A 25,986-nucleotide genomic window follows, 5' to 3' on the forward strand; every position below is an offset into this window, starting at 1 on the left:
CATTTCCTCCACAGTGCTACCTATCCCATCCAGCTGGTTTTGCTTTTCCCCTCTCCTTCATTAATGAAGGTCCTAAGGTCTTTTCAATATATGCCTGTCAGCCATCTATGAGAGAGTGCTTTATATTGTAACTTAATTGCTCTTGTTATTGTTGCAGTGAGCCTAGTGCCTGCTTCTTTCATATGTATTTTGAGCAGAGTCCTATCCGAATTTGTGGACCATGATGCTAAATGAAATTTGGGGGGCTCACTTTAAGATAAAGAATATCGAATTATGTAGGAAAATGAGTATCTCTTTAAATGATAAGTCACAATAAAGACGAATACCTCAAAATCCAGAAAAAATAACATTTTAAATTAGTTTACTGCCAGAAACTTTTCTTTAATGCTTTTTTCCCTACATTTTTGGCTGCATAGGTTTTGACCAATCTGTATATAACAATAATTTTGTAACATTTTCTTAAGAAAGGATATTTTCTGTAGAAATGGTATAAAGATAATTCAGTCTTGCCTCTAGCATTGTTAGAATTTCTCTACGATGCTTTTTATTACTGGTTACTTAGAAAGGCATTGCTATTGGTGATACTTTGTAAATATGTAAGAGTATTCTCAAATTTAGGGGCACCTGGACAGCTCAGTTGGTTGAGCATCTGACTATTGATTTCAGCTCAGGTTGTGATCTTGTGGTCATAAGATCAAGCCCCAAGTTGGGCTCTGTGCTGAGAGTGGCGCCTGATTGGGATTCTTTCTCTCCCTTTCTCTCTGCCCATCCTGCATGTGTGCTCTCTCCCCACCTCAAAATAAAATAAATAAACATTTTTTTACAATGAGCATTATAGAATTTAGGAAAGCTATCATTTTTTTTCACGTATTGACTGTATGTGAAAAGTCAGAGCTTAATTGACTGAGCCACCCAGGTGCCCCTAAGTGTCCAACTCTTGATCTCTACTCAGGTCATGATCTCACAGTTTGTGTATTCAATCCTGGCATGGGGCTCAGTGTTGATGGCATGGAGCCTGCTTGGGATTCTTTTCTCTTTCTCTCTACCCCCTCCCCGACTTGTGTGCATGCTTTCTCTCTCTCAAAATAAATAAATATTTTAAAATATTAAAAAGAAATTTACAATATGTTCTTATGATTTTCTCCTCTTCATTAATTGGATTATAAATAATCCAAAAGGCCTATTCCTTTCTTTTTTGGAATTTATTCTTCCTAATAAATTGCTGCTATTTATATGATCTAAAAATTTTTTGGTATAATTGGCTTCTTGAACTCAGAATTTTGTCCACTGACTTTATTATTCTCTTTATCACTTTACCTTCATACTGCATTAATTTTATCTGAATTTTTCTGAGTTCTTTAATAAATACCTCTGTGCTGACAGCTCAGAGGCTGGAGCCTGCTTCAGATTCTGTGTGTCTCTCTATCTCTGCCCCTACCTTGCTCACATGGTCTCTCTCTCTCAAAACTAAATAAACATTTAAAAAAATTTTAATAAATAAATAACTCTGAGAACTGTAATTTCCTCGCATGTTTTATTGAAATGTTCTAAAACATCTGTTCAAATTATAGATATGATGGCTTAATCTCAATTCGGCTGCTTCTTAAACAGATAAAAATGCCCATATCAATTTAGCACTATCAGACGCTAGGGAAAATGGGATGGAGGGAAATTTGAAACGGAAAGAACGCCAGTTTTTTTTTTATTTTTTTTTNGCCAGAACGCCAGTTTTAATGATCTTGGTTAAAATATTTTACTTCTGTAAATTTAACAAAAACACTCTCTCATGAACATGTTACTAGGATTCCTCCCAGGCCTTGGGAAGAGCCCATGTAACTGAGGGGCTCTGAAGCTTAAACGTCATTAGCTTCACTGTAAATCCACCTCTGATCTTGAGAAATCAGTATAAATATCCTCTTCCTCTCCTTGTACAAAGTGTGTTCCTGTGTTTTGTGTGCTGCATCTTCTGTTTGCTCCTCTAGATCCACTCTCCCCCCAGGAGGCTGATGCTCTCTGGTTGGGTGCAGCTGAAGGAGACCACTGGTAACAGATTGGAGGGACGGGGCCACACACTCTGACCTTTATTCCCCTGGCTCCTTCCCTGCAGGGTTGTCATGAGTTGGATGCCTCTTGTGAGGGCCCTCTCCAGATAGGTCTCTTTGTCACCACTTCCTTGTTTTATTCAGTCAGCCCTTGAGATGGTGATAGAACCTTTAATGTTCTATCCTAGGATACTGCTTTTTCCTTCAGAGTTTATTTATGCCCTGCCTCCAGTTTTGTGGAAAGTGGCTTATTAAACGCTGGAAATTACCCAATTCGAGTATATCACTTTTTCCTGCTGAGACTCTGATACAGTTTGTAACATCAGCCTTGTGTAGGCAGCAGTTGTTTTTTTTTTTTTTAACACTATCTTAACCACTTTTAAGTGTACAGTTCAATGGAATTAAACACATTCACATTGAAAAACTGTCGCCACCATCCATCTCCATAGTTCTTTCGTCTTGTAAACCTGAAACTCTGTACCCATTAAACAGTAACTCCCCATTCTCCCCTCTCCAGCCCCTGGCAACCACTATTAAGCTTCCTGTCTTTATGATTTTGACTACTCTAAGTACCTCATTTAAGTGGAATCCTATATTTGTGTTTTTATGAATGGCTTTTTTCACTTAGCATAATGTCCTCAGGGTTCATCCATGCTGTAGCATACCACAGAGTATCTTTCCATTTAAAGACTAAATTCCATTGTATGTGTTGAATGCCACTGTAAGTATTGAATTTAATTCCACTGTACCACATTTTATACATTTTGCTTTTTCATTCATCATTCAATAGACACTTAGGTTGCTTTCTCATTTTAGCTATTATGAATAAAGCTGCTATGAACATGAATGTACTACCTGGGTTTTTTATGTGGCCTAATTTCATTTCTTGTATTTTAAAACATTTCTTTCTCAATTTGGATAACCATTCTAGCCATGGTAACAATCTTTTCAATAAATGGTGCTGGAGACCTTGATTTTAAACAACTTGGAAGCCTCTAATCGTCAGACCTAGGGGCAAGCGCTAGATGTCCCTTCAACAATCCCACGCTCTGGTGATCCGTTACAATAAAGGCAGGACTCATACAGGATTCTGTCACACATTCAAGCATCTATTAGCAAGAAGACCAAAAACCCATTCCTACAGGAGGCACTAGACTTCTGGCTTTTAGGCACTTTGACATTCATCTTGCACACACAAAAACAGAAAAATCAAGCACAAGCAGCCTTCAGAGTGGTGAGCTTGGGTGGGAGCTTTGATTTATTTGAGTGTCCTGCCACTTAGTGACAGATCTGTCTTAGTGACAGACTCTGACCAAAAGGCGAAAACATTGAGATATCTGCCTTGCATAAGGTTTTCGTCTTCTTTTTCCTTTCTCTCTTGTTAAAGTCAAGTTGGAATAGTGTCCATCAACAGATGAATGGATCAAGAAGATGTGGTTTATCTATACCATGGAATACTACATGGCAATGAGAAACAATGAAATCTGGCCATGTGTAGCAACANCATCAGGGCTAGTACGGTGCTCTAGGTTGTCAGGGACTTGGATTCTTTCTTTTGCTGCTTTGCCATAGCCATGGAGTTTCCTTCCTTTGCTTGGTCCAGTTTTGCGTATCAACACCTAGCTAGCAGGAAGAGAACAAATTAGTTTTCTTTAAGAATAACCTGGAAGCGAGGCACCTGGATGGCTCAGCTGGTTGAGTGTGACTCTTGATTTCGGCTCAGGTCATGATCTCACAGTTCCTGAGTTCAAACCCCACATTGGGTTCTGCGCTCACAGTGCGGAGCCTGCTTGGGATTCTCTCTTTCTCCCTCTCTCTTCTCCCCCCCACACTCATGCTCGCTTGCTCTCTCTCTCTCTCTCAAAATAAACTTAAAAAAAAAAAAAAGAATGACCTGAAAGTTGAACATATCACTTCCACATCTCATCAGTCAGACATGGTCTTATATAGCTGCAAGGGAGGCTGGTAAAACACGACTTTTATTTATTTAAAAAATTTTCAACTTGGGGGGCCTGGGTGGCTCAGTCTGTTAAGTGTCAGCTCAGGTCCTGATCTCATGGGTCAGTGAGTTTGAGCCCTGCATCGAGCTCTTTGCTGACAGCTCAGAGCCTGAAGCCTGCTTTGGATTCTGTGTCTCCCTTGCTCTCTGCCCCTCCCCCACTTGCACTCTGTCTCTCAATCTCTCTCTCTAAAAAATAAATATTTAAAAAGTTATTGAATTTTTTAAAATTAATTAATTTTTAAACTTCAAGTATAATTAACATACAGTGTTGTTAGTTTCAGGTATACAATATAATGATTCAACAATTTTATATACTGCTTCTTACTCATCACTGTAGCTTTTCTTTTCCTTTTTGTTTTAAAGATTTTAATTTTCACGTAATCTGTATACCCAACATAGGGCTTGAACTCACAACTCTGAGATCAAGAGTTGCATACACTACCAACTGGGCCAGCCAGCTGCCCCTGTAGCTTTTATTTCTGATTGGCCATGCTCTTGGTTAAAAATCAGGGGTGACTGTATTTTTATAGAGGAAAAGGAGCCCCAATATTGGGGGATAAGTAATAGTTTCTGCCATAATGATAAAAGTGGCTAGGCTGTAGCCCTACTCAGTGGAATTTACTCAGTTAATTACTCGTTCCTTGCAACATTCTCCCCTTTTAGCTTCCATGGCGCCGTATTTTTCTAGCACCTCTCAGGCTGTGCTTATTCCAGCTGCTATACAGGCTTCTCTTCCTTTATCTAATAGCCAAAAAATTAGATTGCTAGAATTTCAGTCCTGGGTCTTCTCATCTTCACTGTCTATACTCTCTCTGGGACAGCTCATCTAATGCTGTTTCTTTAAATGTTTTCTATTTGCTAATAACTCCAAAATTTACATCTCCAACTCTGACTTTTCCCCTAACTTCCAAACGCATTTACCAGCTGTCTACGCGACATGTCTACCTGGAGGTCTAATAATTCCAAATAGAGTAAGTCTAAATGTTCAAAATAGAATAATACCATTATACTAGTTTAATTGTTCTCAAAATGGGGAGAGGGGCACAGGAGAAGCCATAACCACCTCTTAGTGTTTACAAATGTTGGGATTTTCCACTGCCACAGTGGCTGGTGAGCCTACTTATATTTCTTCTAAGAGTTTTTTTTCTTTAACTCAGCATTATGTTTATGAATTCTGTCAATGTCAATGTAGATAGATCTGGTTTATTTGTTTTTATCACTCTATAGTTTATTTTTCTTTGTTTAATTACAACACAATTTAGTTACCCATTCTATTTTAGTGGAGATTCAGTTAATTTTCAATCCTTTGCATTTATATACCATGCAGCTGGGAATATTCTTGAACATGTTTTATTGTACATCGATGTGAAAATTTCCCTGGAATATGTTTTTAGGAGTGGACTTTGGGGCCATCAGTTATGCACATCACTCACTTGAGAGGATAATTACCAAGTTGCTCTCTAAAGTGATTGTGCTAAATTTACACCCAGAGAGATGGTCTTTTAGTTAGTAAGTTATCCTATAAAGTTAAGCTATGAAAGAGATGGATATGAAAGAGAGAAATTCTTCTTGGTGCCTTATCTGAAAAAATGAAGCTTCCAGGTGTGTAACCAGGAATCCATTTTCCCCAAAGGAAGTGGCTGCTTGGGGCTTGGCCTCTGGAAGAGAGTAGGAAGGGGAGGGAGGGAGGAGGGGAGAGAGAAGGGAAGGTGAGAGACTGTAGCAGGAGGGGAGGGGAGAGAGAGACTAAAGGACTAGGGACCCAAAAGGAACACTAAATAAATGTTCTGCAGTAAGTGTGGTTTCTTGTAGTGGACTGTAACCGCAGTTCTACCCAGATACTGTAGGGTATAAAGGAGCAGTTACATTTGTTTAGGTGCCTCAGTTTCCAGGCAGAGTCTGGATCTTCTTCTTTTTTTAAAAAATATTTATTTTATTTTTGAGACAGGGAGAGACAGAGTGCAAGCAGGGGTGGGGGTGGGGGGCAGAGACAGAGGGAGATACAGAATCTGAAACAGGCTCCAGCCTCTAAGCTGTCAGCACAGAGCCCCATGTGGGGCTTGAACCCACAAACTGTGAGATCATGACCTGAGCTGAAGTCGGAAGCTTAATGACTGAGCCACCCAGGCGCCCCTGGATCTTCTTTTTATTCCCAGTGCTAAGCTCCATACCTACATACGTTAGTAGGTATGTAATAAATAGTCTGCTGAATGGATGAGTGAGAGTACCTTGACACGTATTTGATATGTTTTGTTAAATACCTAAATTCTCACTGTCTTGATCAAAAAAGAAAACTAACTTTTTAATTAAGTCTGGCAGAAAGTAGAGACTAGATAAGTACTGTACTTGATGAGTGAATAAAAGAGAACCTGATTATTTTGAATTAATACTACTTGAGTATATCTATTAATTTTTTTCTGATTGTATTGATGCAATGTCTAGATTGAATCTGTAACTGCATTCCCCTCTCCCAAATAAATGTATTTGATCTATTTTTGGACTGCCAAAAAGACCTGAGATCACTTAACAAGGCTATTTCACCAATATCACTTCAAATTTTCAAGAAAACTGAGGGGAAAATCAAGATTACCTCACCACAAGAAAAAAAAACTCCTTCAGTGACTAAATTATCATGCAAAAAGTATACTAACAGAAAAGGGCTCTAGCAGAGGCAATAGATTTCTGCACTAGATGGCATCTTGGTCTTCTAAATTACTTTTTGTTTGTTTTAAAGTAACATCATCTGCTCCTCCTATTATATGCCAGGCAGTTCCTAGCAAGGTACATGTTGTATCACAATTAATGCTCACAACTGTGAAGTAGGTAATATTTATCATTGGCCCCACTTGATACATGAGGGACAGAGAAGTTGAGTAACTTAACCAACGAAAAACAGTCTGTAAAAAGGAGAGCCGTTACTTGAGCGCAGACAATCAGATTCCAGATTCCCAGCTCCTAAACGCTCTACTCTGTTGTTTTCTCAACTCTAAGATTCCTGAATCCTTGATTTTTAAAAAATTTCACTTCCCATTGTTTTGAGAGCAATCACAACACTATATAGTTTAGATATTCATACGGATCAAGTAAGACAAATTTTTTGAAAAGTATAATCTGAAAAAAAAGCTAAAACTTCATACTCATGAAGAGCCGAAGTAAGTACTGGAGATACAAACGTGGTCCAGAAATACTTAATATATATGTTTAATTTACCCTAACACCCTCCAACACCCGGCAGGTCCCTTCAACGCAATCTCCTCGGCGAGGGGGCGGGACTTCGCGGGCCGTGGGAGCCCGGGGCCGGTGCGCATACTCCTAGCGCTGCGCTCGCTCCGGCCTGGCTGAGGCCCCGCCCACTGGGCCGCGAGGGCTGCCGGGAAGGCCCCCATCTTCCTTAAGCGCGGTAGGCCAGCCAGCGGCGCTGGGAAGTGGGGACGTTGTTGTCGCTGATAGTGTTTTTGTGGTGTGGCTCTGTGGGACCGGGACGTTAAAGGTGAGCAACTCTAGGTGGCAAAAGAGAAGTACAAAAGGATCTGCTTTGCGTGGCTACGGCGTATTCCCTTTCCTTACCGCCTCAAGCCAGGCTCGTCCGCTCTTCTCGGTCCGCATGTTCCGGGCGAGCGCCGCGTGGGCCGCAGCCGGAGGCGGCGCGCTGGGCTGGCAGCTGAGGGGCGCGGGCCGCGGCGAGGTGCAGAGCTGGCCCGAGGGGAATGCAGGAGCCGGGGTTCCCCCGCACGTGCTGGGGCCGGAGCGAGCCAATGGTTGCTTCGGGACTGGGCTCCGGCGGGTTCTTCGGACGGAGGCTGCCGGCATTCTACTGCGTCTTTGACTTCCTACCTCCTCCGTGTTTCGGTGTCGCCGAAGGCGGACGTTTCGGGCCAGTGTTTCAGTCTCTGAGGTGGTTGGCAGTGGTTAATCGCCGGAGGCGCCCTTGGGTCCCGTGGGACAAACTGGAGGTCGGGGAATGGGGGCCGCAGGTGTTCCTCTAGCGTCACCTCTCTAGGGTTTTTACACTTGATCTTTGTCAAAAGGCCGAGAAGCGATCTCTCTAGGGTTTTTAGTGTCCCTCGTTCACTCACGTCAAGTACTCTGTGCGAAGTGAGAAAGTGTAGGTAGTATTTAACTTCTAGTTGTACATTCTGGAAAAGTATCTTATGAAATGCAGTTGCAAAATTGGGTAGGCCAGAGAAGCCTCATACAGACTGAACCCTTCTTTTCTCTCTCATCCTTTGCCTTGTAAGGGGCCCTAGATCGTGGTAATAACTTAGGAATGTAGGTTGTGGTCGGCAAACAGTGCATAAGATTGAGTAAATTTTGTGGTGGGATGGCACCATACAAGTACCTATTCCAGGAGCTTCCATCGTGCATCCAGGTTATTGCATGGCAATCACAGTGTAAAAAGCGATACTTATAAGTGTACCCAAAGATAGTTCACTGGAATCAACTAATGGAGTCTATCCTGATGAGTTCTTATAAATGTATTTTTGTAAATGTGGATGGCCGAGTGCTTCAATAGAACACCGGAGGCAAGTCATTTGAAGTCAGAAAACTTGGATTGTGCTCCCTAGCAGCCTCACAATCTCCCTTTCTCCTTCAATGCCAGTGTCAGGGATGTGAAACAGGAAACTGGCTGTAAGACTAACCAATATATTGGTGAGGCATACCCTCAGCTTAACATTATTTTAGTGTCCCCAGATTCTTAAATTACTACCATGTGTTCCTTAACATACAGATTTTAATCTAACCCTGATGATAATATTTGATTTTCTTTCAAGTATCATTATGATATGTAATCTTTGCTGATACCAAGTTTTTGGTAAGTCAGCTATGAGTAATTTTAAAAGAAGCGCAACCCACACCAAACAAATAGAACTGAGATGGATAGAAATAAACTGACAGATGGTGATCTGCTTAAAGCTGGACATGTTGGTAAGTAGTTGAATGGAGTTTTTGCCCAAAGCTTTCTTGATCAGCTCAGTGAAGGTAACTACTGCTGTGTCACAGAGATGGAACCGTGATTTACTGAAAGGGTTGCAGATTATCTATAGCTTTTCAATGTTCCATCACTTATTCCAACATTTTCTTTTGCTGTAATTTGAGAATTGAGCAGAGAAATTGAACCTGTGAAATTAAAAATTCTTGATTTTTAAGAAAACAGTGTGATATTGATAATTTTAAAACATTCTTCTAGTCTTGAGTGGTATGTAAAAAACAAAATAACCTCTTTATGCCAATTTGGGAAATTTACAGATAGCCACAATGGCTGAAAATGGGGATAATGAAAAAATGGCTGCTCTCGAGGCCAAAATCTGTCATCAAATTGAGGTAGGATTCTTGTGATACTAAACTAAAAATGTGCTCTTTGAAAGCAAATGTAGAGCCTCAAAACAAATACAGAAAGAACATTTACTATGCTGACCTGTTAAACCTGTGGTTTGTCTTTGATTCTTGGATTAGAAGAATTTATAATAGTGTAGAGTTTTGTATTAGTGGAGTCAGTTTATGAAATGCAAGACCTGCAAACATTTCAAAAAGTAACATTATAGACTAGTGTTACTTTTTTGCTTTAGTTCCCTGGTATATAAAGTGAGGATATAGTACCCTTCTCCTCCTAAGGTGGTTGTGAAGATTACATTAGTTAATGTAAAACATTCCCAAGAGTTCTTGGCACATAATGAAGTAAAAATTGTTTGTAAAGTACTTTCCCTGTTAAATAACACTTTACCTGTTTGAAGGCTTTAGTAGATTTTTCTGCCCAATTAAGCTGAGTTCTTGGCTATTACAACTTTTAACAGTGTCTGTTTTCTTTCTTTAATGTTTATTTTTGAGGGAGGAACAGAAAGAGGGAGAACGTGTCTGTTTTCTGTCTTAGCAGTTTTTTGAACTTAGGTATTGTATTTAAATTGAAGCTTTTCAGTATCAATAATTTAGGCTGTGTGGGAAATTTCCTCATAATGTTTTCTGTTCTTACTGAGGAACTTCAGATCATATTATTTGGTGTTTTTTGCAATTCTCAGAACTTTTCTTCTTAGGTTGAACTTCTCTGTCATTTAAAATGTCCTGTGCTACAACATCTTGTACTAATTTCATTATAATTTTTGGGAAGAAAAATTACAAACTTCAGTTTAGTGTTTAGAAAGTACAAAGATGTGTATAGACAGAGTTAATGATGTCCCTTCCACAGTCAGCCACCTCTCAAATTCTGTTCTGTGGTAATCAAAGTTAAAAGCCTAATGAATACCCTTTCACACTTCGTGGTCAGTGCTCACACTAACATGGTTTTTTCTTTCCCTTTCCCCCATCAAACATGGGATGCATTCTGGGGGAGTAAAGTTTTATGTCCTCAATAATTTACTCAGTCCCCTATTTGATGTAGGGTATTTCTAATTTTTTAGCTGTAACAGTTCCATGATGAATACCATTATACATAAATCTTGGTAAATATGTTTACTGATAAGAAGATGTACCAGCTCAAGGGTTATACACATTTTTTAAAACCTTTGGCACTTATTGCCAGTTTATATCTCTTACCTCATGATCGTTTTTTCTCTGTGGTTAGGCCAGTAGTAGGTAGTCCTGTTTTTAGAATTTTGGCCAGTTTGTTGAAGAATGCTATCTAATTGCTTTAAATTCCATTTCCTTGATTAATAATGAGGTTGAACTTTTATATGTTTGTTTATGTTACATTCTTAGTAATTTGTGATGTCCTTTATCCATGTTTCTATTAGGATATTCAGAGTTTTCTTTTCTCCCTTGATTTATAAGAATAATTAACAAACTTTTTTGTCTTTTCATTTTTATGTTACTTTTTGGCATTCCAACTAGTCATACCTGGGTCTTTTCATGTATAGTTTTTTATTTTTGTCTTTTTTGCTTTAATGCTGAGAAAGAGTGCCTTTATGCTTAAACACTTGCCTATTTTTTTAACTTTTAAAAATTAGAGTGATCAGTCAGTTTATTTCAGTTCTTTTTATTTAACAATCTGTTCTTCACACACTGATTTGAAACAAGAGGCTTCTCATATACTTAATCCTTGACTATGTTTTTAAAGACTTGATAGTCTATTGACATATCTACTAATTACATTGTTTCAGTAATCAATTTTTAGTTTTATCTTTTTAATTTGTATTGTAAATGTTTCATTATAGTCTATTTAGGAGGAAATGTCTATTGCTTCTTTAGTAATGACATGTATTTTTAAAGAATAGAAGAACATGGTGATGTAATGGTAATTAAAAAAATAAAACAACAACTCCAGAATTGGGGGTCAATATTATACAGTGCTCTGAAATATAATGTAATTACCTTGCAGTATTATTTTGGTGACTTCAATTTGCCACGGGACAAATTTTTAAAGGAACAGATTAAACTGGATGAAGGCTGGGTACCTTTGGAGATAATGATAAAATTCAATAGGTAAAAAACTTTTTAAAATCATCTTTAGATTTTTCTGTTAACAAGCGCTATCATAAAGTTTTACAATCCTTTCATATATATTCTTCAGGTTAAACCGTCTAACAACAGACTTTAATGTGATAGTAGAAGCATTGAGCAAATCAAAGGCTGAACTCATGGAAATAAGTGAAGATAAAACTAAAATCAGAAGATCTCCAAGCAAATCCCTCCCTGAAGTGACTGATGAATATAAGAATGATGTAAAAAACAGATCTGTTTATATTGTAAGTGAGCCTTTGACGCATTCAATTATATCTTAATTATATTTATTTAGAAAAACCATTTGGTAGAGTGGGTAAGAATACTCAGGAATCATAGGTTTACCGTTTACTGTGTGTTCTTGAGCAGTGTTTTTAACCTGTCTGAGCCTTATCTTCATAAATGAGGATGATGTTTTTACTTTATAGAACTATTACAAGAATTAATGAAAAACCCAAATTTACCACTGTACAAAATCTTGGGCATATTGTAAGCACCCAGTGCCTATCAACGTCTGACTTATTGATAGCTAAACTTGATAGTAATTTTCTTTAGCATATTAATTTTTTAAGTAGATTTTTTTTTTCTGGAAAATTTCAGACCTTCAAAGGTAGATTGACTATATAATATAATGTACCATTATCCAACTTCAGTTACTAACATATGATTAATCTTGTTTTATCTGTGCCCCAAGTGGAAGATTTTGAAGCAAATTCCAAATAAGTTAGTCACTTTTATTACATTGGAGAACAGTGGTTCTTTTTTTTTTTTTTTAATTTTTTTAAATAGTTTTTATTTATTTTAGAGAGAGAGAGAGACAGCGTGAGCAGGGGAGGGTCAGAGAAGGGGAGATACAGAATCTGAAACAGGTTCCAGGCTCTGAGCTGTCAGCACAGAGCCCGATGCAGGGCTCAAACCCACGAACCGCAAGATCATGACCCTGAGCCGAAGTTGGACACTTAACCAACTGAGCCACGCAGGCGCCCTGAGAACAGTGGTTCTTAACTAGAGCTGTTGTTAAATGTTTTAAGAGAAAGAGATAGATATGTATATCCTTAGCTTGGTTTCAAGACAAAATGAATTTCTTATTAATTGTATACCTGAGAAGTCATTTGTACATTGCTTCCTCCTCTTCATAGAAAGGCTTCCCAACTGATGCAACCCTTGATGACATAAAAGAATGGTTAGAAGATAAAGGCCAAGTGCTAAATATTCAGATGAGAAGAACATTGCACAAAGCATTTAAGGTAAGGTTGTATGATGTTACAGACTTTTTCTGGTTGAAGAATATATGACATAACTTTTTAAAAAGAGCTTTCTTCCCTTTTCAATAGGGATCAATATTTGTTGTGTTTGAGAGTATTGAATCTGCTAAGAAGTTTGTTGACACTCCTGGCCAGAAGTATAAAGACACAGACCTGCTAATACTTTTCAAGTAAGCCTTTATGCTGATGTTTCTTTTGGCCACATAGTTATATGGAGTTGACACATTGGGATATAGAATTTGGCATAGCATCTCCTTTAAGGACAATATTTTTAGTATCTTTGGGCATTCCTTGATAAACACTTGAAATTTGCTCAGTGGAAACTACTACTCCTTTAAGACCAAGTATTTTTTAGTACCTTTTCATTGTTAGCAGTTAATAAAGATTAAGTTTTAGTACTTATTTTGCATCTAAAATGTATAATCAAGCTAGATAGTAAAATTTGGGCTTTTGGTGTGGTTAAATAATCCCTATACAATTTCTAGTCTGTTCTTATTTCTCATAGTCTATACATACCTATATTTGTTAGTATAAATGATTATTTAATATGGATTTGGATCATGTTTTTGAGAGAGAGTGCGCATGCAAGGGAGGGGCAGAGAGAGAGAATCTGAAGCAGGCTCTATGCTCAGAATGAGCCCAGTATGGGGCCTTAGTCTCAGGACCATGAGATCATGATCTGAGCCGAAATCAAGGGTCAGAGGTTTAACCTGCTGAGCCACCCAGGTCCTAGACCACATTCTTGTGTGTGTGTGTGTGTGTGTGTATGTGTATGTGTGTGTGTGTGTGTCAGTGTCAGTCAAAAGTTAAGACAAACCAGAGAGCCACCCCGGTCCTAGAACACATTCTTTACTCTGTGTGTGTGTGTGTGTGTGTGTCAAAAATTAGGACAAACCAGAGCATTTTATGATAAAGTTAGGTCATTGTCCCCTACTTTTTCATTACACAGTTGTCTAAATGCCATGTACCAAATCTGGTAGATGTAGAGGTGCACTGTGATGAATCATTAAATCAGTGTTAATCCTCAAAAGTATTTTTTACTGTGATTTTCATAATTGGTCTTATTCTTGGGTTTCAGAGATTATAGAATTTTCTCCTTTTGTGAAAGTAACAGTGTAGAAAATTCTATGAAAGATTAAAGTATTTACATAACTTCTGGTTTACTTTTTTTTCTATATATGAATGATAAAACCAGTATGAGATTGTTATGGATGTTGGGTTTCTTTTTGTTCTGAGATTAGATAGTAGTGATGGTTGTGCAATTCTGAATAGACAAAAAAACAGCACTGAGTTGTAGACTTTTAAAAGGTGTACATTTTATGGAATGTGAATTGGTTTTTAGTAAAGCTGTTATTAAAATAAGTAACTTCCTTGGCATCTTCTGAAATTTTAGGTAATTATGTTGATAGAAAATATTCCTTCCTGTGCTTAAATCACTCAAAATAATTTATGGTCTTATCTGTGTTCTCATGAACTTAACCTCTATATTTGTGTTCTTTAGGGAAGATTACTTTGCAAAAAAAAATGAAGAAAGAAAGCAAAATAAAGTAGAAGCTAAATTACGAGCTAAACAGTAAGTACGTTGAGCCAGTCATTTTAATTCCTTAAAGCTTTTTTAGAGTTAGTGGTTCTGGGAAGTGGCTCTTGATGAGGAGTTCTGAAATGAGTAGCAGTAGGCTTCTCTTTTCCTAGCGAAACATTGAGATCTTAAGCTGCCTTGATAATCTGGGGGACACATTGTATTGCATTCCAGCCTTGAACAATGAGAAAATTTACTGACTGGCTTTCGTTACTAAGCAATGTGTGATCCTGTTTGAGGTTAACTTTATCAGGATTTGATTTTCTCACACACTGAAAGGAAACATTCTAACTAACATTTCTTTTGTAGAGAGCAAGAAGAAAAACAAAAGTTAGCAGAACATGCTGAAATGGTAAGTATTATTGGTATCCAAAGAAATCATTAAATCAAATTTATGAGAAAAAAAGTCAGGACTTTTTGAAGCATGTCTATAGATGTCATTGTACGAGAGTCATAGCCCAATAATATTTCCTAAAATCATGACTGATCTAGGGAAGTAACTTAATAACTACATTTATATAATAACATACAGGTAAGTAAATATTACTTGTTGAAATTAAGTTAAAATCAAGCCATTGTAAGAACAGGGGATGACAGAGGAAAGTGCACTGTTAAACTACTTCAAAATAGGATTTTAATTTCTAGCTTTTTCCATGTATTAGGTATAGAGTGGTTTAAGGTGTTTGTGGTTGCTTTTAAGAAATTTCTTTGTTGCTTTGTATGTTTTTATAGAAATCTCTAGAAGAAAAGATTGGCTGTTTGCTGAAGTTTTCGGGGGACTTAGATGATCAGACCTGTAGAGAGGATTTGCACATCCTTTTCTCAAGTCATGGTGAAATAAAGTGGATAGACTTTGTCAGAGGAGCAAAAGAGGTTTGGAAACATTCATATGCTTCTTAGCAATCAGTTAAAAACTCCATAGAAACTTAACCTTATTATTTTTTTTAAATGTTTATTCTTGAGCAAGAGGGAGACAGAGCACAAGTGGAGGAGGGTCAAAGAGAGGGAGACAGAATCTGAAGCAGTCTCCGAGCTCTGAGCTGTCAGCACAGAGCCTGATGCAGGGCTTTAACCCACGAACTGTGAGATCATGACCTGGGCTGAAGTCGGATGCTTAACCTACTGAGCCACCCAGGCTTAACTTTTAGAAGACGGTATTAGTAAAAACAAAACAATTCTCTAATTAATGTGTTGATGAAATAGTTTTTACCTAATTTACTTTCCCTTTTGTTATTGCTATCATTGGATATGATGTCTGATATTTTCTGAATTATGCTATGAATAACTGTTGGTATTAGTGACTATAAGTTCTGTGGTAACTTCTTGAAGTTTAGTAAAATTCATTGAAACTGGTAATGGCGAGATTTGCAGAGTAGGAAAAATTACTTGAGCAAAGGAATTAACTATGGATCTAAAAAAAACCTTAAGGGTGTGGCTTTTATTGTCTGTCTTTGGTATAGGGGATAATTCTTTTTAAAGAAAAAGCTAAGGAAGCACTGGATAAAGCCAAAGATGCAAATAATGGTAACCTACAATTAAGGAACAAAGAAGTGACTTGGGAAGTACTAGAAGGAGATGTGGAAAAAGAAGCATTGAAAAAAATCATTGAGGATCAACAAGAATCTCTAAACAAATGGAAGTCAAAAGGTCATTAGTTCTGATTTTTTTTTTTTTTTTAATGTTTTATTTCTGAGAGCGAGAGACCACGTGAGCAGGGGAGGATCAGAGAGAGAGGGAGACACAGCATCCGAAACAGGCTCCAGGCTCTGAGCTGGCTGTCAGCACAGAGCCTGACATGGGGCTCGAACCCACAAACCTCGAGATCATGACCTGAGCCGAAGTTGTACGCTTAACCGACTGAGCCACCCAGATGCCCCTGATTTGTCTTTGACTATTGGTTATTTTAACTCATTTGTTTGTTCAGAGACATTGACAAGAAATTTAAAACATTTCTTAATGGACTCATAATGTTTTTTACAGGTCGCAGATTTAAAGGAAAAGGAAAGGGAAATAAAGCTGCCCAGACTGGGTCAGCTAAAGGAAAAGTACAGTTTCAGGGCAAGAAAACGAAATTTGATAGTGATGATGAACATGATCAAAATGGTGCATCCGGTAAGTTTTTCTAAGCCCTTTGGTACTTTCATGAGAAAGTATTTGTGGGAAAGGACAGTGTGGGTTTTTCAACTTCTGTATAGTGACATTCTTGGACTATGATTTATCCAAGTTATCCTGTTTTACAAGTAGAAAACAAAGATGTTTGGAAGATAAGTTTAGAGAGCAGAAGATCTGTACTAAAGGAAAAGCCTTCTCCTTGGTGTTGGGAAGTTGTTTTTAAACAGAACTATTTTTGTTAATTATGCTCAGTATTAAAATAGAGTAATGCCTATATAGTGAACATAACAAAAACTCTGTTATTGTGTAGGACCGGCAAAAAGAACAAGAGAAGAAACAGACAAAGAAGAAGAACCTGCATTAAAACAACAGAAAACAGAAAATGGTGCTGGAGACCAGTAGTTTAGTAAAAAAAATTTTTTATTCATCTTAATTAGATTTTAAGCTGCTTTTGTCTTTAGAGGCTTTTAAAAAGAAAACCGAATTAGGTCCACTTCAATATCCACCTGTAAGAAAAGAAAATTTTTTGTTGTTTAACTTGTCTTTTTTGTTATCCAAATGAGGATTTTTTTTAAATGTATAGTTCTGTTTGTGTTATTTCAAATGATTTAAATATCAAAAGATTCTTCCATTAAATTGCCTTTGTAATATGAGAATGTATTAGTACAAACTAATAAAATATGTACTATATAAAAAAGAGCAAAAACCTAGTTCTTTATTTTTGTGTCTAAAGCATATGAGAAAAAATTTACTTAAAGCAAAATATTGGCTGTTTTCCCATAGATAATTATTCTATCTCCTGCTGGCTTTCTGTATGTACTCGAGCAAGTTGATAACCCTGGGGAAACACTCCTTGAAAAGTTCTTCAGTACTGAGTTAGATAAGCCAGAATCAAGAGACTTACTGATTTCTTTTTATGAAATTTGTATGATGCTGGCAGGTCATATCGCAACTCTATAAAACAAAAGCCATCTAAGAATAAAAATTACATTTCCAAACATTTACCACCCCTGACATATATACACATACATACATACAAAACATTAAGGAAGTACTTAAATTAGTCCTGCTAAGGAGAACATTATATATCCACAAGATTAGCTATGGCTAACTGAGGTTGGCATTTCTGCTATTTTGGTCATTTATACCATAATTTGAAGTTATGGGGAAGAGTTTGAAAGGGTAACAGTTGGGGTGACTTAGTTAAGCATCTGACTTTAGCTCAGATCATGATCTCATGGTTTGTAGGTTTGAGTCCCATCTTGGGCTCTGCGCTGATGGCTCAGAGCCTGGAGCCTGCTTCATATTCTGTGTCTTCCTCTTTCTCTGCCCCTCCCCGTTAGCATTCTTTTTCTCTCAAAGATGAATAAATGTTAAAAAAAAAAAAAAAAAGGATAAGAGTTGAACAAAAGATAGTACCTGTTTTTAATTTTCTAATAATCTATAGCTAGCAATCATAATCATGCTTATTTTAAAAACTTCTTGTCTGGATTTTAGTATTGGTAGTAAGTAGCTATTTTCCTACTAAGCTCTCAAATGAAAATACATTTTTCATATTCTAAGAAATAATGTAGGCTCTCCAAACTTAAAACTTTTAGAGGGATGGCAATGAGATGGCCTATCCTTCACATTTTCCAACATAAATTCTTACTATAGGCTACAGCTCTCAAATTTTAATGTACAATCATCTTCAAATAAAATCTTTTTGAAATGCATATTTCAGTAAGTCTGGGTGGACTCTAGAATTATGCAAGACTCATCTCCCAAATAATGTCAATAGTATGGTCCGAGGACAATATTTGGAGTAGCAAGGCACTGGCTTGGTATACTTGGAATTGTTTTAATGTGCTCCAGGTTGCATATTATAATACCTTAAACTAGGTATAGAATGACCATATTAGGAAAATAGGAAGACTTTTTACGTTACTAATTACTATGAATAACACTATCTAGTTACATGGTTAACACCACAGTGCTAATCCTGGTCATCTTCTATCAAGAATATTACCCCTTATTCTTACTTCAGGCCTTCAGAATTATTTGGATTTATAGTTAGCTCCTAGTTATAGGTTCTTCCCATTTTGTTTTTTTTTTTAAATGTTTTATTTATTTCTAGGAGAGAGAGAGAGAGAGACAGCGTGAGCAGGGGAGGGTCATAGAGAGAGGGAGTCACAGAATCCGAAACAGGCTCCAGGCTCTGAGCTGGCAGTCAGCACAGAGCCCAACGCGGGGCTCGAACCCACGAACCGCGAGATCATGACCTAAGCGAAAGTCGGACACTTAACCGACTAAGCCACCCAGGCGCCCCGGTTCTTCCCATTTTGATGTTTGTGAATATAACCCAATTTACTAATAAAAATGTATCAAACATTTACTTACAGCATGGATGATTTATATCCAATCCCCTACTAAAAGAAAAAAGCTTCATGTTCTTTGACTCCAGGGATCATTAGAAATTTGAAACAGGAAGGTAATATGGGCGCCTGGGTGGGTCGGTCAGTTAAGCATCTGACTTTGGCTTGTGATCTCACAAGTTAGGAACCTGAGCCCTGTGTCAGGCTCTGTGCTGAAAGCTCAGAGCCCGGAGCCTGATTTGGAGTCTGTCTCCCTCTCTATTTGCCCCTCCTCTGATTGTACGTGTGACGTGTTCTCTCTCTCTCAAAAAGAGAGACATTTAAAAATTTTTAATAACAGATAATGAGGCATGATCTGGTGGTACTTTCCATGAATGGATTTCAAACAGGTCTGACTCCCAAGCCCAAGCTCTGAAGTTACTATGATGCTATATATTGTTCTGAGCCCAGAGTGACAAAATAGTTGGGTGCTATTACAAATTTTCAGTAAAATGCATAAATTGGGAGTTTTAAGCAAATACTTCTACCCTGCCTTTGCTTCATTTCCAACCTATTACCTCATTTCCATTACCCATTACCTCATATTTTGCCAAACAGAAAACATGTTCTTTGATATCTGTATACAAATTCTTGTTGGGCTAATGTATATTGTCCTTAAGTAATTAGGATTTAGATTTGTGAAGAACTTAAAAATTGTCTTACCTGCAATAATATCGATCTTGATTTTCCATTCCGTAGCTTTCTTTTGAATATGCTGAAGATAAAATGTTAATGTGAGCCGATTTTTAAAATAAGTTTTTGAAAATTGCTTTATTGCTAATACTTCATATTAAGTTTTCAAGTTTTTAAAATTTCATTAGACCCTTAAAATATTTTCAACTGGATGGGTAGTATTTTGAAAATAAGAAACCAAGCTATTTCTATAAGAGTAGAGGTGAGTGCAGCAGTATAGGTGGTAAAGCTGAATTCAAGTACTTTGACCAAGATAACACAGGGAATCCTTAGTCTGGATTTGAACCGAGGCAGTCTGGTCTACAGTTTATCCTTGATCACTATGTTATATTGACAAAAAATATACCCAGTGTTCCAGAATACATCTTCTATACTCCCATATGTTACATGCTGGCAAGAAAAAGAATGGAAGAGGTAGGTTCTGAACTCACATCAGTTTAGCTCCAGGCTCAGTGTTCTTAAAACTGAGGTCTTACTGCCTCCCTCATGCACACAAAGGGACAATGAGACTACCAGGACTTAGCAAACTAGGACATATTATAACTGTAATTATACCACACTTCTCTACTCCTGAATGATAGTCTCCTTCCTGGTAACAGTTCCTGCCTGAGCAAATCTTTCACAAAAGGAGTTACGTAAGGCTGAAAGAAAGCTAATCACAAATGCTAGCTAGTTAAAGTGAAAATTCAGTTTCTAAGCGCCAGATGTTTAAAAAGGTCAGGAGAAATACATACTTTGGTAATCAGTATTCACAACAAATACTTAAAAACACTGTCATGAATTTTAAATTAACAATATCATGATGATTTGAACTTACATCTCTTGTGGAGGATTTGTGTAAAGAGTACACTGCTGTTCTTGCCATTTCCAAAGCAGTCTTCAGAAATGCCATATCTGTCCCTGTTAAGATAGAAAAAGCTCCTATTTACAATATATATCCATATCAAAATAGAAGACTAAATGACTACCATGTATTAAAAATTTTTTTTTTTGCCAAATTCCGCAATAGACACTTCAAATTCTTCCTGTAAAAAGACAGGATAAAATAAGTAAAATATCAAGTATCTTTTAAGGTGGATAGAATTTAAAACATTAAAAAGAAGTATAACAGTCTTCAGAGGATTATAATCATTCATAAGGGTTAGGTAAATCATTCTTGAAAGCACAGTATGAATAGTCTAAATGAATAAAAAGACTATTCACTTAGTACATATAGATGAAAAAAAATTGAAAAACTCAATTCCTTAGCCATGCATTAAAAAACTGAAATTGTACTAATTATATAGGTAAAAGATTGTTTAATGAATAGTGATAAAATCATTTAGTCCAAACAATCGATAAGAAAATGACTTTTATTCTTACTATTTTTTTAAATGTTTATTTTTGAGAGACAGAGCATGAGTGGCGGAGGGGCAGAGAGAGGGAGACACAGGATCTGAAGCAGACTTCAGGCTCTGAGCTGTCAGCCCAGTGCCCGACGTGGGGCTCAAACTCATGAACTGTGAGATCATGACCTGAGCCAAAGTCAGACGCTTAACCAAGTGTGTCCCAAGAAAATGACTTTTAAAACTTGCTTTTCTACAAATACATTAGTACACTTGATTCTTGTTACTAACCTTTATTATGTTTGGTCCCAAAAGGAGGATTCATAATTACTGTATCAAAAGACTTGGACATTCTTTTAGATAATGAGCATACATCACATTGAACCATGTCAACATTTGTTAACTCAAACTCCTCCACATTCCTATTAAATATTTCCAGTGCATCTTCATCTATGTCAAATCCAACACACAACCTATAATACAAAACACAAAGAGTGACTACTTATAGCTCCCAAGTCAAAACAATGACAAAATCAAAACCATATACCTTTTTAACCCAACTGGCAAAGTAAGAGGGAGTATTGCCTTTCAACAGCATGATTTCCCAACCTGGCAAGGGTTGGAAACTCAGGTGTGTATAAAAGAGAGGCATCTGATAGCTGTTACTGTTTTGTGTTTTAATTTTGTTGTCGTTGTTCTGCTCCTTCAAAATGTACTCTCAGTATCAGATTCTTACTCCACTCATCTCATACTGTAGAGTCTCATAAATATAATTCAGTTAATTTTACTTAAGTTTCTCATTAAGGCTATCCTATACTCAAACATTATATACAGGATCACCTACCCGGCTCCTAACATTGCCGTTCCAATGCTAAGAACTCCACAACCACATCCTAGATCTGCAACCACTTTATTTTCAATGTCATCATATGTATTATGGATTGTATACAGCATACATGCTAAAGATTAAAAAAAACCACATATTAGGAAATAAGAGCAAGTTGATAACCAAAATCTAATTCATGTAAATGACTACCATAATTTCTTGTTTTGCATTGTTCCTCCCCCAAATGGTGTTCCAGATTATTTTAAAAAACATACAGTATAACACCTTGGTATGTAGTAAGAGGCCTCACAAAGAATAATAATGCATACCACTGGCTCCCAAAAACTATTCTGCTGATAACACCCAGAATGAGAAAACTTCAAAATAGAAACATAAGGTTAAAAAGTTTTGTTCCTCAGCCTGTTCAAAACATTGGCATATACACATTTACATCAGTTCTTTCTTTGATGTTGAAATATTTTTGCAAGGATGGTAAGAGTAAATAGGTCTTAAAAATATCTTTGTCAAAATATCAACTTGGCAACCCTGTATCAGTCTCTAAAACTGTTTTGAAATTTTACTGATCTGTGAATTCTGTAAGTTTGGGAACCACTAATATTGAACAAGCATTAACATTAAAATGGCACAGAACTTTTTGGCAACAAGGTTGTCACTAGAACACAGGTACCCTAAGTTCAAGATAGAATGGGAAAGGAGAAGTCCTATATCCACAATATAGCTTTTAGACACACATACTCATGATCTATATCTCTATGCATAATCTACTAATGAGAACTGATAAGAGAACTGAGGAGCATAGCAAAAGCTGCTGAGATCAGAAAGCAATCTTTCAAATACACAAAGATGTGGGATGTATACTAAAAGTTAAGCATGAGTAACACTACTGATCTCTCCCTGTGGGTATATGAACCCAGCAAGAATACTGGCCATCACTGATATCCTAGGATCCAGAGGTTTTATCAAAAACAGTTAGAGGGATATATCAGTCTGACTGCTGTCCCAATTACTGCTGCAGGTGTTAGTGACTTTGAAGAGGGTATCTCAAAGAATTAGTACATCCATGTGCATGGTACACTGTGGGTATGAAACATGGATTAAAAAAAAAAAAAATTAGACTTCACTAAGAAACCCTATAGCCAGAATACGTTAAAGAAGTAATCTAGGGGCACCTGGATGTCTTAGTCAGCTAAGTCTCTGACTTCAGTTCAGGTCATGATCTCACAGTTCATGAGTTTGAGCCCTACGTCAGGCTCTGTGCTGACAGCTCAGAGCCTGAAGTCTGCTTGAGATTCTGTGTCTCCCTCTCTTTCTGCTCCTCCCCTGCTCATACTCTCTTTCTCTATTTAAAAAAAAAAAGTCATCTAAATTGAGAGGACAGGTTTTACCCTGACACAGTTTTGTGCCAGTGTGGTTGGAATTATGACAATAAGTTGTAGTTAAGTGCAGGTATGCATGTATTTTCCTTGATTTTCATTGGCTACTTAGAACTATGTTGGAGCTGGCAGGGATTCCCAAATTAATTTTCCTTAGACCTCCTTAGGGACTCTGGTAATAGGTTTACTAAACATGAATGGGTTTTCCTGTTTCCTCCTGTACTCCCAGTATCAATCTCTTATATCAACACTGATGATTCTGGGTCATTAAAAATTGAAATGCAGCCTCATCTTTTTCTTTTTCTTTTTTTTTTTTTGAGATAGAGCAGGAGTAGGGGAGGGGCAGAGAGAGAGGAAGACACAGGATCTGAAATAGGCTCCAGGCTCTGAGCTGTCAGCACAGAGCCTGATGTGGGGCTCAAACTCACGAACTGTGAGATGATGACCTGAGCCAAGGTCAGACGCTTAACCGAGTGAGCCACCCAGGCACCCCAAACACGGTCTCATCTTTATAGTACCTATTCTGCATTTGTTAAACTCAGTCCTTTGGCTACAAACCCTAGTATTCATTCTAGGGCGGAGTATAGTATAGGAATCCTTGCACTGGCAATTCGTTGCAATAGAAAAAATTGATCCTTATTTAGCAAATGTTTACTGAGCTCCTAACTAAGTAGCAGAAACTCTTCTAAGCACTGGGACTTGTGTGAACACAACCGACAAATACTCTGGCCTCAAGGAGTTTATGGTGTAATGAGAGAAACAAACATTAAAATGATGTCTGACAGTGTTAGGGGGTGTGCAGAAAACCAAACAGTGAAACAGTAACGCGGGAGGGCTGTCTTTAGCTGCGGTGTCAAAACAGTCCTCTCTAACGTGATGAGGAGTCTCAGAGTAGAATTCCTCTAGACGCTCTTTGTATTCAAATAACTTCTATTTTCATTATGGAGTAAGTAGACAGGACTAACCCAGGGAAACAAAGACCTGGTCACCAGCCGCCCTACCTGCAATGTGCGGCCTGGTCGGGTACTGTTCTAGAAGTAGCTTGGGCTTTTCGAATCCATCCACTTGTTGCAGGCGACTTTCTAGTTCCTTAAGCCTTAATTTCTTCATTTGTTTGTTTGTTTTTAAAGTGTGGGCTCGCAGGACTTACCGGCACTGGCTCTGCAGAGAAACCCATTTACCCTGCATTTTCCCCCCCACCTACCCCGCCCCCTCCCCACCTCCACCCCCACCCCTTATTCAGCGCCGCAGGTCGAGCCGGGAGGCAGAGAGCAAGCGCACACCCAGCCCGGGAGGTTCGAGCTTCCCTTCCAGCGCCAGCGGTAGGCGGGGGNTCTGGCCTGAAGTCAACGCGAGGCTGCTCGCGCCGCGTCGGGGTTCCTCGGAAGGCTGCCTTCGCCTGGAACGGGGCCGGAAGCGCTGCCACGCACGCGCGCCGAGGTCCGCTGCCCAGCGGCCCCGCGCAGAGCTGCAACCGCTGCCCCGCGCACGGGTTCCGCTGGCGACCCCGGCGCGTCACTCGTGCCTCTCGCGGCCGGGTCTTCAAGCCGGGTAGACCTGTCCCTTCTCCGAGCTAGGGAACCAGATCCCGCCGCCTGTCACAGGCCCAAAACCCTTTCCTTGAGTACCTGCAGGCCCTCAAAGGATGGGGGGAGGAAGAAGGTGAAAGCGAGGGTCAAAGTCACGGTCGCTTTGTGTTAATACCTGGTTTGGCTCTTCGTGTCTCCGGTCTCAGGAGGCCCGACTTAAAAAGTAACAATTTCCACTCACTTTTGCCTCCTTGGCCAGTCACATGCCCTCCTTTATTTTACATTTGTTTCCCCCTTTTTAGGTCACCTGTGTTACTTAACCTCAACACTCACGGGGTGGTGATGTTAGAGAAACCTAAGGAAGAGCGTTTAAATGAAGGAATGGACTAGTGTGTCAAATGCTGGGAAAGGGCCAGCTTTCGTAGACTAGAAGCAGACACCAAGTTGTGGTGGATTGTGAAACGAACGGAAGTTTAGGAATTAGAGCAAATGTGAACAATTGTTAAGAAACGGCACTATGAAAAGAGAATGGTTGGTGCTAAGTAAGGTTGGGAGTTTTTTGTTTTGTTTTGTTTTTTTAACGGTAGCAGGAGACATGAGCACACCTAAATTCAGAGAGGATAGCGCTTATAGAAAGACAGGCATTTAAAATGCAGGAAGGAAGGACGCCTGAGTGGCTCAGTCAGTTGAGCATGGGACTGCAGCTCAGGTCTTGATCCTCGGTCTGTGAGTTGAAGCCCCAAATCAGGCTCTCTGTTATCAGTGCAGAGCCTGCTTTGGATCTTCTGTATCCGCCTGCCTCTGTCCCTCCTCTCTCTCTCTCTCTCAAAAATAAACCATTAAAATAGAAGAAAGCTACTGGAAGGAGTTAGGGTCCTGCAAAGATAAGATCCTGTGCCGAAGCGAAAAGATTGCCTTTAATCTGGAGAATGAACATTTTTCATTATTGAAGGGAAACAAAAGGAGTGGATGGATGCGAATGGTTGAGGATGAACTAGAGAGAGTGGTCTGAAGCTGCTATTTCCTATGAATAGTAAAATTCAAAGTTTCCGGTTATGAAGATTAAAGGAGTTAATATATATAAAGTTCTTATTGTATAAAGTTACCACATAAAGTTGTCACATTACAAATGTCCAGTAAATGTTAGCTGTTGGTGGTGGTGGTGGTGGTGGTGGTGATGGTATCTGTTGAGTAAAGAGGTGGAGCCAAATGAAGCATTGAAACTAGCCAGGTGTATGGAAGTACAATGAATTCGTCTGAAGTTGAAGGCATTTTTTTTCTATTTTTTAAAAGATAAAGGTTTTATTTTCAGATAATTGTAGATTTATATATAACCATAAAAAATAGTACTTAGAGGCCCCTGCGTGGTTTAATTGGTTAAGCATCAGACTTCAG

At 38.3% G+C, this 25,986-nt stretch overlaps 2 protein-coding genes across 4 annotated transcripts; one reads left to right on the forward strand and one right to left on the reverse strand.

Moving 5' to 3' along the window:
* Positions 1-7,409: 7,409 nt before the first annotated feature.
* Positions 7,410-16,865, forward strand: SSB (small RNA binding exonuclease protection factor La). The gene is made up of 12 exons (XM_077751108.1): positions 7,410-7,534; positions 9,292-9,366; positions 11,354-11,457; positions 11,546-11,720; positions 12,615-12,722; positions 12,810-12,910; positions 14,242-14,313; positions 14,629-14,671; positions 15,052-15,192; positions 15,780-15,966; positions 16,300-16,431; positions 16,742-16,865. Exons 2-12 carry the CDS (start codon positions 9,301-9,303, stop codon positions 16,831-16,833), a joined length of 1,221 nt encoding a protein of 406 aa, XP_077607234.1. The 5' UTR covers positions 7,410-7,534; positions 9,292-9,300; the 3' UTR covers positions 16,834-16,865.
* On the reverse strand, positions 16,834-24,403 carry METTL5 (methyltransferase 5, N6-adenosine). 3 transcript variants are annotated; one of them, XM_077751110.1, is made up of 8 exons: positions 24,346-24,403; positions 24,064-24,223; positions 21,687-21,801; positions 21,134-21,315; positions 20,335-20,417; positions 19,488-19,539; positions 17,336-17,385; positions 16,834-16,937 (listed from the first exon to the last, which is right to left on the reverse strand). In XM_077751110.1, the coding sequence occupies exons 2-8, from the start codon at positions 24,170-24,172 to the stop codon at positions 16,899-16,901; spliced, it is 630 nt and encodes a 209-aa protein (XP_077607236.1). In that variant the 5' UTR covers positions 24,173-24,223; positions 24,346-24,403; the 3' UTR covers positions 16,834-16,898. The 3 variants fall into 3 exon arrangements, with proteins under 3 accessions (XP_077607236.1, XP_077607235.1, XP_077607237.1); XM_077751109.1 differs by having other exon boundaries at positions 17,336-17,403; XM_077751111.1 differs by lacking the exon at positions 17,336-17,385.
* Positions 24,404-25,986: the final 1,583 nt, after the last annotated feature.

The sequence above is a fragment of the Crocuta crocuta genome, unplaced genomic scaffold, assembly GCF_008692635.1.
Source record: "Crocuta crocuta isolate KB4526 unplaced genomic scaffold, BGI_CrCroc_1.0 scaffold219, whole genome shotgun sequence".
NCBI lineage: Eukaryota > Metazoa > Chordata > Mammalia > Carnivora > Hyaenidae > Crocuta > Crocuta crocuta.